General features: G+C 39.5%; 1 protein-coding gene across 1 annotated transcript in view; it reads right to left on the bottom strand.

The window, feature by feature from the left end:
• OTOA (otoancorin) overlaps positions 1-18390 on the bottom strand; it is a 35692-nt gene extending 17302 nt beyond the window's left edge. Inside the window, exons 1-19 of the mRNA XM_075165185.1 lie at positions 18315-18390; positions 17936-17964; positions 17814-17844; positions 17693-17720; positions 16681-16768; positions 15075-15206; positions 13410-13645; positions 13090-13193; positions 10219-10325; positions 9627-9766; positions 7037-7160; positions 6448-6663; positions 5748-5915; positions 5293-5433; positions 4652-4707; positions 4151-4268; positions 3564-3637; positions 1914-2049; positions 388-578 (exon numbers count right to left, since the gene is read on the bottom strand). Coding sequence (XP_075021286.1) covers positions 388-578; positions 1914-2049; positions 3564-3637; positions 4151-4268; positions 4652-4707; positions 5293-5433; positions 5748-5915; positions 6448-6663; positions 7037-7160; positions 9627-9766; positions 10219-10325; positions 13090-13193; positions 13410-13645; positions 15075-15206; positions 16681-16768; positions 17693-17720; positions 17814-17844; positions 17936-17964; positions 18315-18390 — 2195 coding nt within the window. The remainder of the gene's footprint in view (positions 1-387; positions 579-1913; positions 2050-3563; positions 3638-4150; positions 4269-4651; positions 4708-5292; positions 5434-5747; positions 5916-6447; positions 6664-7036; positions 7161-9626; positions 9767-10218; positions 10326-13089; positions 13194-13409; positions 13646-15074; positions 15207-16680; positions 16769-17692; positions 17721-17813; positions 17845-17935; positions 17965-18314) is intronic.
• Between the last annotated feature and the right edge of the window lie 629 nt (positions 18391-19019).

Here is a 19019-nt window from a genome sequence, read left to right as displayed (position 1 = left end):
ACTTCTCTTCTCACACCAGCACACCCAGTATCCCACTTCCATTTTCCCATTCTTTGCATTCCTGCGCCATTCTTTGCCTGTAACGCTCTTTCTCTGCCACGCCAGAGAGTCTGTTTGCCTGCCCCTCCTCAAACATTACACTGTCTGCCTTTTTCCTCTGGGACTTCAGTCATGCAGGGTGTCCCTGGGGTTGTATTTTGTGCCACAGCTGTTATGTTACACAGAAGAACAGAAATGTCATTCCAGTGGACAGAGACCCCAAGCTCGGCCAGTGATAGAAGTTGCTTTGTGTTGTTTTCATTGCAGTTCTATCTGGGCAAAGCAAACGGTTGGTATTTGCATAGCTTAACCATCAGCGTAAGCAAGGTGGTATATCTAATACCTTACCCATATAACTCGAGGAGTTTGTATGTAATTTCAGTCTTCTGCTCGTGGCTGAGCTGTTGGCAGAGTTTGAATTGATGAAGGGCTGTTGCCATTGCCTTCAGGGACATTCTGCCACGTAGAAAGGCTGGAGGTAAGTGGCAGATTAGATTTCCAAGTAGGTCAACATCATATTCATCAGCAATGGAGCCATTCTGAAACAAGAAGCATTTACCTTGTTGGCAGAGCTAATCTTGGCTCTTGCCCTGTATCACTCAACTGCATCACAACACATTTAAGCTCTGTGACCCTTTAAGGAACAAAGACACAACAGTTTGCTCTGGCAACTTAATCTACAATTTCTGCCAAGACTGCTTTATACTTTTTGCTTTTACCAGTGCAACTGGTGATATTTAATAAGCACTTCAGAGCTTTCGGTGTATTCTTTATTCCATATTGAAGTACACATAAAAAATAATTAAAGCTAACTCTCCTGCCACAGTCTCTATATCCAGGTGACCACCCAACACCTGCAGAGGTGGTACAGTTCTGCCCGGCAGCAGGGGCCACAAGCTCCTGCTGTCAGAAGGCTTTGCTCTGAGGCAACACTAGTGATGACAGGGCTGGTTAGTATGTATAAGGACATGAATATTCACAGCTACATCAAAGAACTAGTTTTCTCCCTAAAAACTGGTGACTGCTGCAGCTGCCAGTCAGCAGAAGTCACAAAGTCCTCCTGGTACCACCACCTCTCCCGTGGAGCCTCCTGTGCCACGCACAGCTCTACAGGACTAGCAAGGCTTGGAGCAAGGGGGAACAGCTCCAGGTGCAAATGGGTCAGCTCCAGGCTGTCCCGGCCAGGTCACTGTGGTCAACAATGACATTTCATGAGAACGCTTCACAGCATGCATAGCGTCAAGGAAAATTGTTAAGGACGCTATAAAAAGGTTTCCTTAGGCAGGGAACAATAACATTGAAATGGTACACAAAAAAAATGTAAGAATACAGACGGGTAAGTCGAGAACTTATGTAGGTGGTGACTGACATTACTGTATGAAATGCAGTACAGTAACACGTGCAAAGAGAACCCCAGAATGGCTGAGTTTGGAAGGGACCTCTGGAGGTCGCCCGGTCCAACTCCCCTGCTCAAATCAGGTCAGCTACAGCAGGTTGCTTGGGGCCTTGGCACTAAGAGCTTCTCTGAGCTAGGCGATAGTCTAAGCTGCTCTTGCTTGTGACAATGAAGAAATTAGCACGCTGTGTTATTCCCTTTTGGGCTCTCAGAGTCCATCAGCTACGGTTTCACCGCACGCACACAGAGCCGGAAAGCCTGTGTCTCAGGTTGCTGTCTGTATAGAAGAGACCACGAGCGTGCGCATGCGGACCGGAGAGTACAAGTAGGCAAGATAACTTTGTGATGAACCACATGACAATAAAGGGAGAGAAACTAATCAACCACTCTCACTTAGTTTGGACTTGTCAGTGGCTAATTACAGATTACATTTTTTGCCGTTCCTCCTCCACTGCTGACCCCTCCTAGCCATACCTACCAAGCACTCCTGTATTTTTTGCAGGACAGCGTTCTTTTTGTGAAGGCTTGGATTCAAAAGGTCCATCTCAGTCTTCCCCAGACTTTCAATGAAAGGGACACACAAAGGGCCTGAGACATACTCCAGGTACTCAATCCTGCAGAAAGAATACAGATGTAAACCTGACCTTCATACACCCATAACCACACCCATAAAATTTGTGATGACGAAAAAATGTAGAGAGAAGTCTGGACTTGAAAAATTATAAACCAGCCAGGCCAGAAAAGTTGCAATCAATCCACACCTTGCTTTAACTTACGTCTTTTCCTCCAGTTCATCAGCACATCAGCCTCACTTCAAAAAATGGCTAAGGGTTATAAATAGCTGCAAGTGGATGAAAGTGCTCCGAGATGCTTTGACACCATATGAAACAAGACTGTCTACAGTTCAGAAACTTTTCCCCTTTCTCCTTTTTATTAGGAATAATTCTCTGATGAACAAAGATGTGGTGGGTGGGTTAAGGACAACAAGTACTTTTAGAGTAAGCTTCCTTTTTATCAAGGTCCAAGAAGGCCTGCCAAATTAAACAAAATGATGCTCTTCTCCACCCAGAGTGGCAGTCAGCCTTTGCAAATAAAGCCACATCCCAAAGCTGTGCAAGCCCAGCCTTACCAGGGTTTGTAGGCAAGAGCACCAGCAACTTCTGATGGCGCTGAACAAGCAACATGCAATTGTTGGCCAAATAACTTTGTGCTGCAGTTTGTAGAAAGCCTTGTATTAAAGTCTTTCTATTATTATTTTATGGTTTTTAAACAGAGTAATGCCTTTTCAAACAGAATTCTTTTCTTTTCTTACTATTTTTCAATTAAAAAAATTCCAGGAAAAGAATAGTTCTCATTCCCTTTTATCCCCTTAAGCATGTAGGAAGAAAGAAATAAAGAAAAAGGGGAATTAACAAGTTGTACAATTCAAGAGTTCCTATCAAGGTACAATTATTATTTTTTTTCTAAGGAAAAAAGCTGTCACTGAATATTACTTGGCTATATTATAATGCAAAGTTTTGCTAACTTACAAAAATGTCTTTAAAGACACTAAAATGTTTTTAACCATACAGAGCAATACGTTTGGGCAGTACTTTGTCTTACATATCCATTCTCAAAAAAACCCTAAACAAATAAGCAAACGAAGTCTCAGAACCTAGGGGGAAAAAAAAAGAAAAAAGAAAAAAAAATCCAGCATAAACTACATTTAAAAATTAGTTTTGTGATTCTAAACAATTATACTCAAGAAAGGCAACGAATTAACCCCTTTATTTTAGCAGACATCAGCAACAGTATAAGCAGCAACATTACAAGCTTTTTCATTGCTGCCACACCACTGCACCGTGATGCAGTCTGCGCACAGAGCGCTTCAAGGGGGACTGATTTCAAGGATGCAAAGGAATCCACAATTGTGACAAAAATGGGCTATACTAAGAGACATCAGGTATTACCAACTTGCACTTGACGCAGATTTTGGCTACAGCCAGTGACCACTTTTTATAAATTACCACTTGTTTGAATCATCAGTTTTCTTAGGACTGAAGAGGTTATTAAAAAAGTGCTCAGAAGGACTACTCTGAATGTACTGCTACGAATGCAGTAACCTAAGATGTCTTAAGATGTAACTTACGGAAGCACCAATAAGAGTAAGGGAGGAATAGATGCATTGGAGACTTTCCAAAACTTCCAAGCCAAACAATTAACCTAAAAGCAAGAAAAATTTAAGATCTTAATCATTTCGAAATTTTGAGGAATAATGAAAATATGTTTGTTTATTACAGCTTATAAATTAGCATATAAAAAACTGTGTGTGTTATCTTCAGAGAGCATTTTTCTTCAGCTTTTTTAAAGTAGTTTAGAGTTTTCTTTTTGTAGACTCCAGAGATGAAATATCCTATATTTGGGTGCATGAGAGCATTTGTATGTTTTCGAAACATATATATATTTCCAAACAGATTACTCATGAATTAGCAAGTTAGAAGGACTGTAGAAATTTCTTGCAATTTGTAAGTGACAAACAAAATTGTCAAAATGAAGTATGATAACAGACGAATTCATACATAAAAGATTTAAATGAAATATGTTAGCAGACAAGTTCACATACACAAAATTTTGAAAAAAAAAAAAAAGAAAATAGAATTAACCAAAATCTAATTTACCTACAGTTTGACTATTGGATAGTATGTTTATGTATATAAAGTCTTTTTTTGGTCTTACCTGATAGGGAGAAAGCAGATGAAGATTCTTTTCAAAGAATTTAAAAGTGTTTAAGAAAAAGTCTGTGTCCATACTTTCAATGAGTTGACAAGTTACTCCTTTCACAAGCTGCCCTGTGCTGATAGGAAAAGCAAAGTTCAATTTTTTTAATATTTAAGCAGGATCTACTCCTTACTCCCCACAACCATGTCCTAAGATACAGTTTCTTGACCACCTCTCTTTCCCCTTTCTTGTAATCAAAAGGCCATTGAAAGTAAAAATGTAATCAAATTGAAAAATATTGACTGAGCCTTAAAATACCAAAACCTCTGCAATTCTTTGATCCAGATTTTGGATTTGGAGACCCTTCTTAATGAGGAAGGTGAATTATCCTGTGGTACCAAGGAATGAATAAACACAAGACAGCACAAAATAACCACATGGTGTTTATGTTTACCTCAAAGTCGCTCTCATCACAAAACTAGACTTAAACTCCATTTCAAGAGAGACTATCATCCATACCTTAGCAGGTCAACAGGATAGTTTTTCTTAGACAGTAATTCATACAGATACAAAGCCTGAAATAAAACCCACCATATTTAAAGTTAAGCTTAGGTAATTCAGTTGTAAGAGGCAATAACTACTACAAGGTTTTTGTACGCTTAACTCTCCTATGTACTTTAAAGGCATTTCCGTGGTCCAGTTTGGCATCCAGTGCTGAATTTCTTCTTCACAAGACAAGACATCACTGACTGGCACTATGGGATGATGTTAAACATGTTCATGGTACACAACCACAGAATAATTTAGGTTTGAAGGGACCTCTGGAAGGGATCATCTGGTCCAACCTTGCATATCTCTGGACAGAGCCAAAGGGCTGACTGTACATGCAACTGTCTAGTATACAGTACTGGAAAGAGAAAATTTATGTGGCAGAATCTTGAAGACTTTTAAACTCAGCATATTAATGCTTCCCTTTCTGCAACATTGTCTCATAATGCTGCCTAGGCTCTAAGTGACCTCTGGTTGTTTATGTTAAGATATATTTGGGGCAGCTCCTTCCTTTTACCTATGTTCCTTGAACACATAGGTATTACAACACTTTTCCTATTCTCCCATCATACTAAATAGCAGTGGAATGGGAACTGCATAGTAATTTTTACCTGACTTCTTCTTAGTTCTTTTTCTTTCATCATTGAAGAATTATATCCAGTCTGCTTCCATAAATCAGAAAGAGATACTTCTTTAAAGAAAGCTCCTTGTATATCTTTGACGGATGAAGAAAAATCTCCAGATGCAGCTATCTAAAAAGAGGAACAGATAAATACATGGCATTTCAGAACTGATGCTTAGATTTACAGGATTTGCCCTTCTTTCTATTCTGTATAATATTTCTCTTAAGAGGATAAAGGAAAAACATGTCAGTATTAAAAACGCCACAGGACTAAGCAAAAGACAGCCTTCAAAATATACTTGGTGTTCAGAAAAAACACTGGAAGTATTAACCATTGAGCTAAAACACGTATCTCAGTGACAACATTTTAAATCATGCTCTGCATATCTGGTTATTGTGCTCTCGTACAGAAAGAACCTGCTACACACTCGAGTTTATAATTACCTTCCTGAGGATCCCTTGCTGTTGGGCAGGCGATAAGTCAGATAAGTATTGGGATGTCGTGCCTCGAATAATCTGAGAAAGCTCCTTTGGGTTCATGCTGTAGAATGACTGGGTGCTAATACCAGTTACCAACGCGCCCATTTGACTAACATTGTAAAATGATAAAACCTGCAGAGATAACAGCACAAATAAACAGAAAGTTTTCTGGCTTGTGAACGGCAGATATATTTAAAAGCAAAAGTTAATAAACAAATCAAAACTATTATTGTTGAATACTTAATACATTTCTTGCCTGGGGATGCACTTTCCTCAGATTTCTTTCAATTCAGACTGTTCAGGGAACAAATGCGACAATTTTCTCAGAGGCTCCTTTTTTTAAACTTCAGAAAGGACCCTGATTCCTTCCATTACAGTATATTTGAATATATAGTCTGGGATCTCTGATCATGCAAATTCTGCCTAGGGCAGTGATACAGACAAAATAATATATACAACTGTCAAATGCAAATAGTCATTCTCTCTGTTACTAGAGAATTACTTTGGGAGGTACAGTCTTGGGTGTTTTTATTTGATTTAAACAAAATTTTCAGACCACTGAAAAGAACTCTTGTACTAAACTTCTCAAAATCTACAGTTATCGTTGAGAAAAAGCCATTTTACTTTTAAAAACAGAAGGTAGGAAAGCTGTTATCAGAGGTACCTTTTCATAAGAGAGGTATTTACTGGATAAAATCATAACTTGGCTTTTTGCCCACCCAGAGACTTGGTTTAATGTTGCAATAGCACTATGCACCGCTTCAGGTGACAAAGAGTCCAGCTGACTTGAAGTTAGCCCAACCACGGCATCTGACAGAGATCCAAGGATATCATTCAGTGTCTGGTTTTGCATGGCAATGTTCAAGAGTTGAGATTTGAGCTAAAGTAAACAAAAAAAGCAGATGGAAATAAAAATCTGCCAAGAACCAATTCTCATTATCACCTAAAACTTTAACTGGAGTTTCTGGAATAGACATTGGCAACCATTTAGTGACCACACACTTCATAAAAATTCACAAATAGACCCACAGTTGTCAAAGGAATATGGAACGGGAGGAAACAGAATGAGAAAAGAATGAGCACTGTAAGAAAATCAAAAATAGGCTTTTATTCTTTGCATTATATGATCGAGAACTATTTCCACTTATTTCTTAGATCCCAGTCATTTTTCACTCTTTTCTTTCCAAATTCAAGAAGAATTCTCCTCTGCTTTCAGGATTAGGTTAGGCAAGAAGAACGAGCATTGTACCCACCTTCTGAACCTCAGCCTGGAAACCTCTCAATTGATTGCATTTAATCATTTGATGAAGTAAAGCCCGGGCCACAGCAGCATCCATCTGCTCCATGTTATCATAAAAGCAAACCAATAAACCTAGCCTACATGGAAGAAAATACATTAGCTAACTCCTGACATGAAAGGTGTCATTCTCAGGTAACTGAAATATAGTATGGTATACTCTACTTGTGCTCAAAACTTGAGTAATTTCTGTCTGTCACTACTGCCTTAAACTGCGATCTTAAAACTCCACATGGCCTGAAATTTGGGTATGAGACATATGCACTGTTCTCTGTATTCAGCTGAACTCTACCTAGATTGCTTGTGCTGCCAAAAATTTAACTTCCCTGGTTCCATTTGTCCGTGGCTGGATTTTCCCAGCTAACGACTCCACTCCCCTTGGCAGAATTTGCAGTGTCATCTCTGCTTTGCAAAGGATGGAGGGCTAAGTAAGCGTCTAGAAGTGGCTTGCTGAGTTCTTACCTGGATTGATTGGATGTTTTGAACTCTAAATCCTGCTTGGATTTCACATGCAACATAACTCATTCATGTGTCAGAGCAGCAGCTAGAGCATTATATAGCCTCTTTACCATTTCAGGTTTAAATAAAGCCTGCTGTATTTCACATCAAACATATGACCGGCCGATGGATGGAGACCTGTCCAATTCAACACGAGCTAGGAGAAAAAGCGCTGAGGCTCACTCTTTTAGTTGTGCCAGCACAGCAGTTTGCAAGGCAGTGTTGTGAACCAGATGTGGAGCTCATTTTCCTCCACAGTACCCATGCCGTAATTTCCATTAACCTCTGTAAAGCGCAACCACAACCATAGTTGGTGGAGAGAAGTAGTCACACCCCCAAGGGCAAGCACCGGCTGTAGGTGGCCTTCTGACTTAGGCCTTGTGCTAATTTACTGCCATTACCTGCAGCCCTGCAAAGGAGGGCTGAATTGTGCATCGCTCTCTCTGGACTTTAAACTTCATAGTGATGGTGATGAATTCGTTTGTAGAAAGCCTGAATCAATCCCCTGTCACTGTAAACAGCTAGCCTTTGCTTTCATAATTTACACAGGACCAGCTTTCCTGCTACAGTCTCTGTTTTTTAGCAATTCAATGGTGCAGGCATAGGCAGAGTCTAAGCAATAATGTCCAGATGTGAACCAAATCAACAGCAGACAATGCTGCAGCACTATCACAAACTCAATAAAATTCGGCAGCACAGAAACTCTTAGCTTTTAGTTCCTCTAGTCCCTCAACAGCAACCTGCTTAGCGATATAACAAAATACTGCTTCAGCAGCCCATCTGAATTCATGGGACATCATCAAACTAACATACAAATCAAAGAAACATCTATAACTGCATTTTCATAACAAATAATTACCTTCTGATGCATTATTGCATAGCCACCAAGAGCTCTTCATCTCCTTTGGGATTAGCAGCAATGAATAATACTACTTCTTAAAAGTAAAAGTGCATTTAAATCACAAGTATGGTTAAAATGAGTAATATAAAACAAGTGTGTTGTAAAAATGGAATATATTAAGGATTATGGAGCATGACATTTCTCTCATCTGGGAGAATGTGGTACCTCTCATGAACGGTAAAATCATTTTTAAAATTTCTGACATTGAAATTTAGAGTGTGGGCATAATTCTTATCTTGCTTACATCTCCAACAATCAGCAATACTTCATGGAAGTCAGTGAGTTACACTGCAATAATGACAGGAGCTCTGAAGCCATAAAGCATGTTCTCCATTAGTTTAAAACTCCAAGGTATCCCCCAAGGAGACTACAAATAACTTCAGACAGTGGTGTCTTGGGACAAAATACATCCATTTATACGACAGTGTAAATGTAAATGTGGAGTACAGCACTTTCTTGCAGGTAGCTCATGCTCACTGCGTATTTATGAGTAAGAGCAGCTTATTTTGTTTTTTTATTACTGTTAAAGGAAGTTCAGTGCTGATTTGACAGCCCTGAAAATGCAGTTTCCTGCTTACACACACAACAGTCACACGCGTTTAAATGTGGCTCATCTCTACCCTGCAGGACGGGCTTCACACCTCTTCACTGTGCGACCTCTCCGGTGACACCCATGCCAATTAAAAACCACTTGCAGTCCTGGCTGGCATGAGCTAAGATTTCCTCCTTAAATCCTAACTGTAACATGACGTCCACAAAACACCTCCATCTTCTGTGAGTCAAACAGCCAAGGCAACTCACGTCCTGCTATCCCAAATTATTTTATTGCTGTACTGTACAATGTGATGGAGCTTTGACTGGGTCCCCCAGATACTGCTGTAGTCCTCCTACTAATACTACAGACAACTCCTCACTGCAGAGCAGGAGACAAAGCATCAGCTACTTAGGCACACCTCCAAAAATTCATAAAGTAGCAGTTCTTCAGCATTGCTAACCAGGGTTGGATTTCAGCCTAGATTTTTCTGCTGGAAGGAAAAAGCTATGCCACATCGACAATTTCATCAGCTACTTATTGTTCCTCTCTTTTCTCCTTACTGATTCGTTCTCTCCATACACAGCCATAAAAGAAAAAGAAAAGCAGTCTTGCCTGTAGATGGTTGAAGTGTTTCTCATATCAAATCCTGATGAGTTTATTCTTTCCAGGAAAGCTTGTGCAAGCTCTGGTGTGATATCATAGACTGTGTCCAACTGCTTTGTTGCATTGTCGTAGCTAATGAATAGTCTTATCTGACCAGTACAAACAAAAACATGTGTCAGGATTATGAAACAATTACATCCAATAAAATATGCTTGACACTCTAAATTTAATCGACTCCATTCATGTTATAGAGAAAGAGAGAAGATAGATTTGGATAATACAATATTTTTGAAGGCAAAGCTGAGTGAGGGATTCTCTGACAAACTGTCAAATAATTTGAGGGTCTTCCATCATTGGTCCCTACCTTTCTTTCAGTACAAGTCACAGAATTCTGATACAGATAAATAATTACATATTAATGATAGGGACTTTCAAATTCCAAAAAGAGAAGAATATTTGGTTGACAATGGATTTGGATTCACTTTGTAAGTAATTAAAATATATAAACTTCTTTTTCATGTTTAGGTTTGCATTTGTGTTCATATTATTTGTAGCTGACATCACTTGACAATGATATATTCAACCACATTTTGTTACTTACTTCATTGAGACTAATTTTCAGAATTTCTTCTAATGGGAGATGGACCATGTATCTTCCCAAAATCCGTAAGTTTTCTGCACTGACCCAAGAAGTTGATTCATTGAACTCTGTTTTGTACAAATAAACACTACAATGTTAAGAAAGTAATTATTTTTCAAATATATTGTACCCAATATATTGTTATTGGCAAATAATAAAAAAAAAATCTGCAAATCAGAAAAATCCTTAGCAGAGAGAGTCAGGTTCCCGCCATTAGCTAGATTTTAGCACCACATTTTTATGAGCCCATACATTTTTTAATGAAAATGAAATAGTGATTCAAATGTCTCAAATTTTCTCATATGAAAATGATTAATGTTTTATGTTGTTGAAACAGAAAATGGATAAAGTATGGGACAGGCAAAATTAAACCAATAGTATTAAATATGGAGCAGCACTTCTTAAATTAAGTTTTTCTAATCAAATATATTATTTAAGAACACCAGAAAGGCATGATACTTTGTAACACTTTATACATCTAATATATTATTATTGATGATACCACTCATTTCAGCAATATGCAATAGCAATAATGGAGAAGATGAAAAATTGTTCATATACATATATGGAAATAGGTTGGCAAAAAATACAAAATACTGCATAACAGTTAAAAAATGTCATTCATTTCCCAATGATTGAAAATGAAATCAAGATCCAAATATCCCCGAGAAAAAATATTTATGGACTAGGTGGGTACTTGGAGCCACACAGACAATGTTTTCTCCAAAGTGTCATAATTTGCATGGCTCAAGGTGTCATACCTCTGAACATATTCCTCAGCAGTGCTGATACTCACAACTCTGTTAAAACAAAATCATCAGTGCCTTTTGCAGAGTTTTCAGTATCTGAAAAAAACAGCCTATAAATATCAGAAGCTGAAGAACCCCATCTAGTAAATGATTTTTTTGAAAACACAGATCTAAGCTCCTTAGCTGAGACACGATGATGCTCCCAGCAGACCTGTCTGTCAAGGCTCCGTTTTTTGCAGTGATATTACCTCCCATCACCAGGAATATTAAGAGAGTTGAAAGATATCATAGAAGATTAAACAAAAACTATCACAATTTAAGGATATTGACTGTGGCCATTAGCAGAACAGACTTGCAGTTACCAACCATGGTAGCCGTGATCCCCAAAAGCTGTTTTGTTATTTTTAAATAAGGTACAAAATTCAAGTTACAGCCTCCTTTTTTTGTAAGGGCTACCAGCACGCTTTATCTCTGAATACCTCAGCATTTTAATATGAAACACGCGAGAATTGGCTGCGTGGCAAAGAAATTTTTTGAAAGGTTTGACTCTTAAGACACAGAAGCCACATGTCATCTCCTGCTCACCCAGTGATCCAGCTGCAGGGGCTGCCTGCCACCGCGGGGAGAAGCGGTATGATGGAAAAGTCCTCTGCGTTTCTGCAGGCACAACGAGACACGGCGAAACCAGCAGAAATGCTTGGGAGGTGGCCCCGTAAGCACCACAAATATGAGGCTGCTTTCAAGTCTCTTTTCAGCTGAGCTTCAGCACAGAAGATGCTGCTTCTGCAAGAGGGCTGCTCCCTTTCCCAGGTGGTCCCAGTGCTACCCACATATAAAGTTAAAGTGAATAAATCAGACTATTCCAGGACACTCCTGTTGTCCCGCAGTCCGTGCTGTGACCCGTGGTGTGCAGATATACTTGAGTGAGCTTTAGACTTGCCAACCTGGACGTTGGTAGCCGTCCAGCTGCGCCTGCTCAGGGCTGATGGGTTCTGCAGAACTAGCTGGTAATCAGTCCACACCTGATGCCTTCAGGAGTGGATTCACCGCATCTGCACTGCTTTGCATTTGAAGCAGCAACCAGACGTACGAGAGGCATGGTAATTCTCAGTTCCTCCTGAGCTGGGTGATCTTTTACAAACTGAGGGTTCGCCAATGTTTCAGACACAACCCAAGATGTCTGAGCTGTGGGATTTTCCCAGGACTGCTGAGTATCATCAGGCAAGTTCTGCACCTCTGCCTCCCCAGAAATGCGCTGGCAGTAATACCACCTCACGGCAGCTCAGGAACTTCCTCTCTACAACTTAATGGGTTACCCTGGTATTTTGAAATGGTAGAAGTCCCAGAAGCCAAATTTAGCTCTACTGAAGCAAGGGGGCATTTTGCCTTTGATTCCAGGGCAAGAGGAGGAACATACGCATCTAGAAGTCTAAAATGCTCCCGTGACAGCGCTGCTGGGGTGTTCAGTGAAACCCAAGCACCGGCCCTGATGTGTCAGTGCCGCTGCCGCTTTACAGCCCCCTCGTGGAGCCTATCCTGCCCTGTCCCAGCTGTGGCACATCTGTTTAAGACACATTAACAAGGCAAACAGATGTGGTAAAATACATAAAATCAGAATTAATTAACTTTGATTTTATGTTGTCCCTTTTCTGAACGAGTCAGTGCCATGTGCAGTAGAACTTTCACAACATCCTGCATTTCTTTTGTATTTTTAAACAGTGCATTGGCTAATTCTGAGACAGATCTATTTTTCTAGTCTGAATAGGAGGTCAGAAATGACCACACCTGTGCAGGGTACCTGACAATTGTATCCTATTTAAGACTTAGAAAAAGGACTTGAGTACAGAGAGTTTGTGTATAGCTTTGTGCAGAAGAAATGAAGACAAGCATCTCTGGAGTACTATTTGCTGTGAATAACAAACATATTATGTTTACTGTATTCTGGAGCAAAGGTATTCGAGACAGCTACTCTTAAACAGACCTGTGTTAAATTTGGGAAACAATTCAATACAACGGATAGGCCTTTTGCTGACTGTTTTTCTCTTACGATAAGCAAGAAGAAAATACTTCGTACATAACATACCACTCATGCTGTAGGACTTTTGTAGAATCTGCTTCATCCAGCCATACAGAGCTCTCTGTGTATTTGCTGAGGTTTTGTCATAGAGGTCCTTGAATACTGTTGATCTAAGTGATACAAGGGCATGTTAGTTCACTAATGAGTTAACGATTTATTTTTTTTAAAAGACACACACGGACAAATGTTTTTAGAAACAGCAACACATAAGCAGAAAGCTGTATCTAGAAAATAGACTGAGACAATATCATAACCTATTTTTATAAGTATATATAGTCAGCAAACACTACATAGTATTAATTGTGTCTGGAAAATAAATGGCTTACAAGTTTCTGAAAGCATCCTCCTGCAGAACGTTTGGGAGGCTCCCAATGACATCAGGTTGGAGATAGTTCACTGCTGACACATGCAAAACCTGGCTTAGGATATCCACACAGTCCAAAGCACTCAGAGCCAGAAAGCATTTATCCAGTGTTATAAGGAACAATGTCCTGTTTACTCCTGGGCTTTGAAAAATTCTCTCTCTAGTCTTGTCCCAATCAAGAATAATATTTCCCATTTCCTGCAAGTAACAAAGGGTTAAAAGAATGTCTCTTTGTTTAATTCAATATATTCATTTTGAGGCCTGACAGAAAGCACTCTACAAAAAATACAGTGGTGTTCTCATGAAAAATAGCTGCAAAATACTGCCTGGTTGCATTACTTCGGATAATTCCTTTCTGGCATTGGCCCGAGACCAGCTCGAATCTTTTGACAAAATCAAAATGAAAAACAGAAAAATAATCCAAATGGCTAAAATTATAGTGTGTGCTCTCATGAAAGAATTAGTTGCTTGGAAAATGAAAGAATATTGGAATTGAATGGGTATTATTTCATACCTAATTTAATATGTAGACATCTCTAGAATAGACCTTTTCCCATGCAGTATCTTGCAGCTGTTACTACAAACACCCCCTCCAGAAGATGGGGCAACATCAAAGAACCAAGCCCAGGGAATAAAGTCACCCTGGTGGGGGATGGATTATTGGGTTGCTCCGTCTCACAAGTCGACATGTCTAGCACAGCACGTTCAGAGCTGGTAGTCCTGGGCCTGGTGATTTGTTCATGCAGTATTATCCGTCCTGGAAGAACTGGGTATGCCGTTGGAGAAGACGAAATTTAGAGTTTATTGAAAGGGCTTATGCTCTACTGCTCCGACTCCCAGCGCGTGCTGCACACCTACCCTGTGTGCTTTGGCAGCAGGAGCTGCACCACCGTTGTTTGAATAGTGGATTATACAGTGTTTGTTCTGGGCAGTCACCTCACGTCTGGGGAAACGCTCTCCCCTTCTCCCAGATTAATCTCCACCCCTCAGCGATACCCACGCCGGAGGCCCTTTGTCCCTGCAGGAAAGGTGCCAAGCGCTCTCATACATCAGGCTATGATCCCACCCCCGCAGTGCAGATCCCCTCTGCAGGGGGGATCCGCTCTGGGGGGCACTCACTGACTTTGAGTGAGACTTTTAGGGTGGGTCACACAGAGAACACACCACAGAGGCAAGCAAATGATGTTATGTTGCCTCCCCTCCAAATTGCCTAACAATTTGCTTGCATGCTCCCATAACTAATTAACAAGATAACTAATTTCACCTTTTTTAGTCATCTTGGCTCTCTTTCTAGCCCCTGAAGAGAAGCAGATACTCCCTGAGAACAACTGGTCCTGCCTACCTTAGATACTTGCATAGGAAGGTAAATCACTCTCTGGAGATCCGTTTCCCTCCAGTGATTACAGAGAAAATCCAGACAACTGACTTGGACTTGGCACAAGTCAGACTTTTAGACAACAAGAATTAAATGAAATAAGTCCAGCCTAAGGACAGGGGCTCCTGGAATTTAATACAAGCCAGCTAATAATTGCACGTTCTACTCTGTGAGACCCCCAGCCTGGCTCTTTCCCATTTATCTAAATCATTGACAGCACCTTTTATTTTTCGCAAGTGCAAAACGACTTACGAGATGGTCCTTTCTGCTGTTGAAGAGATACTTCATTGCAGTTTGGAACTGCTGTTGATCAAGCTGTTGAAATTCGGGTAGTAGTTGCCTAGGCTGGTATAAAAGGTTCTTCAGGTAACTTTTTATGGACATCTGAAGTATAGAAAAATATGGGTAATATACATAAAATTTGTACTAATGTACTAGGGGCATCTTTTACTCCCTGAAAATCTCTGTTAAGGAGAGAAAAGTGCTTATCTCCTGTATTGTCTGTGTTGTCAACAACTAGAATAACTATACTCAACACAAACTGTAAACAAAAATAATCTAAATGCAATGTTGAAAGACAGTAATTTTTAAATCCTATTCTTGGCTTCATGAGCGAGTCCTCTCCAATGAGTTACCTAACAAAAACGCCTCAGTTTCTCACTTCATAAAACAAGAGTAATAATGCTTTTCTGCTTCATGCAGCAGAGCTGTGAAAATGAACCTTTTAAAGAGCTCAGAAAAATCAGGTACCGTGTGCATATTATTATTACTTAAAAAAAGGAAGGAAATGTGCAATTAGATGGGAGGAAAAGTTTGTACCAGGTCATAAGGCAAAAATATTCTCTCCCACATCAAACTGCATTACCAGTTAACAATCTCATGCCTGTTTTGAAAATCTAAGGGGAATTATAACGTTGGAACAGAAAGCACTGTAAGGCTCATTAGCACCAGACTGCAGTAAAATCCCTTCTAATTCCTGACAGAATTTTTTCAGAATTGGTTTGGAATTTGCATTGAAGCTGTTCTTTGTTGTCTCTGCTTAGCTTGCATTGCCACCAACAAATATTAACATAGTTAGGTCCTTGTTGTCTAGGGGGTCCAGGCCTGATTACAGCCTTAAACTGTTACTAAATCCAATCAAATGGGAAGAGGCACCCTCATGGAGGTTTGGATGAGCTGTGACAGTGAAACGGACCTTGGGAAAAGATTCGAGCACTCTGGAGCTGCACGGCTGCGGGCTTTTGGGAATGCCTGAGGCTCCGAGATCGCAGATTTGACACTTTCCTTTTTCAGAGTGTGCGTCTGCGTGTAGGGAGGAGGGAGGGGGTCAGGGCTACAGCTCCACTTAAACCAGCTCTCAACTAATCATAATGAAAAGGGATAAAGAACAATGACTTTTTCCTATATCACTTCCACATTGACAATTTACAAAAACAGAGTTCAGAGAAGCCTTAAAAGGTGGATGCATTTTGTAGAATGCTCTGGAGCCTCTCATTCCATCAGAAGCAGTGCAAACTACAGCCACAGTCAAAATCTGGGAGAAACCTGCTATTTTGTGGAGAAACAGCATGTGTATACACTCAATTCAGAAACACTCGCTGACCCTGAAAACTCCTAATTTCTGCTTTCCATCAGAGGAAAAGCAAAAAGATCTTCTTATTATTTCTGCCTTGCATACTACTGCAATCTTAGGGGAAAAAAACAACCAAAAAAACTATTCCTATTTCCTACTTATCTGCTTCACTGTAGATCTGTTAGTTATCTCTATTATTGACAACCTAGTTTTGGCTACAGAGATAGGTTGCTTTTTCAATTCCTTTTTAAATAAACGTTTTCATGCATTTTAAATGGCACAAACCTGTAGGCTGCTAAGAGTAAACGTAACTTCCTGGGCATGAAAATACGCCGTGACTTTTGTAAGCATATCTGCTGTCCAGACATTAGAACTGTAACAGAAAACAGGATCAAAAATGCCAGTAAAATAATATAACATGTAAAATACAAATTACAAGACAAAACAAGAATAAGAAAAGCAAACAGTGTTACTAACACCATAATGACACGAGTATTCAGCTTTCTGGCCTAACAAGACTAACAGCCGACCTCTTTAATGCAATGAAAACACATAGTTCAATGAGGAACGGAATGAATTAGTTATGCTTTTTTAATCTAACTCCACAACCACCCACAATAAACTCAATTTTCCGACGTGTTGCCATTAGTACCATCTCCAGGCATAAGACAAGCTGTGCTGTGGCTAGTCTGGAGCTATAGGTGTGCCTCCCGGCACCCCATCACGCCTGTTCTGATCCGCTTGTAGAAAGTAAGTACATTGACTAACGTCTGCTGCCTGTCCCTCAGCAGAGTCATTAATTTCAGCATCTTCTTTATGCAGCCATTGATTTTCTCAAAATATGTAGGAGTCGAATTGCCTTTGAGGCTTATATTGCTCTTTCAAATTTAGACAAAATTAGCAAATAATTCAAAAGTCGCCAGGAGCTGGAGGAAGTGGGATGGATGGGGAATGGAGCAGGACTGAAGGAGGAAGATGGACAGAAAGATGGAACTGCACCTGATTTCCTTAAGAAGCCATTCTAAAACATATGAACAAAGTTAATGATCAAAACTTTTGAAAACTGTAGCAGGTATTTATTCTCAGCCTCATTCTAAGCGTGTTTTTCGCTTTATCATGAAAAACAGCTTTTTCCTTGTTAAGAGGAAATACTCCTCGCAGGAGATCTAAATCAAAGTAATCATATGTGCCAATTTCATCCTACCCATAATGTTCCAGTTTCTGTGGAAATTAAACAGATCATATCTGAAGTGCAAGATAATACCAAAAAAACAAGATGGTGAAAGTAATACATTACCTCTGAAAATGAAGTATATCAAGGAGGGCTACATATGAAAAATGGAACATAAAAAGTTATGGTGAGATAGTGAGTTTTAATTCCTTTTAGAAGCATAAGTGGGAACAATTTTGTACATTACCATTCAGATATTTCCCAGTTATTACTTCCTCCTAAGGAAAAAATGATAACTATATGTAATAAATTATTATTTTTAGATTATAATGTAAAATGTTAGTAGAGTGATCAAATAAAAATACTAACCACAGCTTTGTGTAATAACGGAGGCAAATCTGTAAAAGATTATCCTGTTACTAAAAGCTGATTTAATGTTTTACCATTCAACTGTCTTATACAAAAATACATGTATTGTATGCAGTGATCAAAACTATATATACACATATAATTTATTTATAAGCATTTAATGCAGTTTTGATTAAATGTATTTACAGAAAAACAGTGAAAATAAAAGGCTATTAAATTATAAGCAATCTTGGTTAAATTCTTTGCTGGCATAGCTCCATCAACTCAAGAGAGCAGAGAATATGGTCCTAGTTACTAAACAGTACTGCATCTATTTTACTACACATCGCTTTTTCCATCCACACAAAATATATCCCTCATACAGGAGTTCTGGTCTTACCTTCAGTCTGACTGTGTGTAATCTCAGCATGATTAATTGATATCAATAAGAAACATATCTTCAAAAGTCTGGACATTTCTTCCAGTGTTTATTAGAACGCGAAGATATTTTGATTGAAAAGGAAAATAAAAAGAACTGAGTCAAAAGGCAATATTCACCCAAAACTTTCAAGCTATAAATCAGAGACAGCCTAAGCTATGGAGTACAGATAGAGATCAGAATGATCTGAAAGTGCTTGCTGCCAAGGTTTTAATTTAGATCTTTTTCCAGAATAGAGATATATTTTATGCAATACAAGTCCACCAAGTGTGTACGTGCAGCTAGATTTATTCTCCTTTTAGCAAGTAGCTCTTTTAATTTTCTTCCTAGTAGCACCATTTACTTACTAAGCCCCATTCCACCTAAATATGACTTAAATGCAGTTTAGTTTAAAAAAAGCAACCAAACAAACGCCTTTTAAGCTCAGATACAATAGAAAAGAAATAGAGGGAGTGAAAACGGAAATAGTAAAGAAACTCCAAGCAAACCCTAAGCCTTTTCTAGCTTGTTAAGTTGCCTGCACTGTTACTGCAGACCAGGTCTGGTACCCTCCATCTGCAGATCTCTGAACTCAAACGGTGGGAGGCCCTCTCCCTTGCCCCACGTCAGTGCAGGGTGCTCCAGGCAGGGAGGCTGCAGGAGTGCTCCCCTCCCCTGCTGCCGTCA

The sequence above is a fragment of the Calonectris borealis genome, chromosome 16 (assembly GCF_964195595.1).
Source record: "Calonectris borealis chromosome 16, bCalBor7.hap1.2, whole genome shotgun sequence".
In the NCBI taxonomy this organism is placed as follows: Eukaryota; Metazoa; Chordata; class Aves; order Procellariiformes; family Procellariidae; genus Calonectris; species Calonectris borealis.
This window is presented reverse-complemented; position numbering and strand designations above follow the sequence as displayed.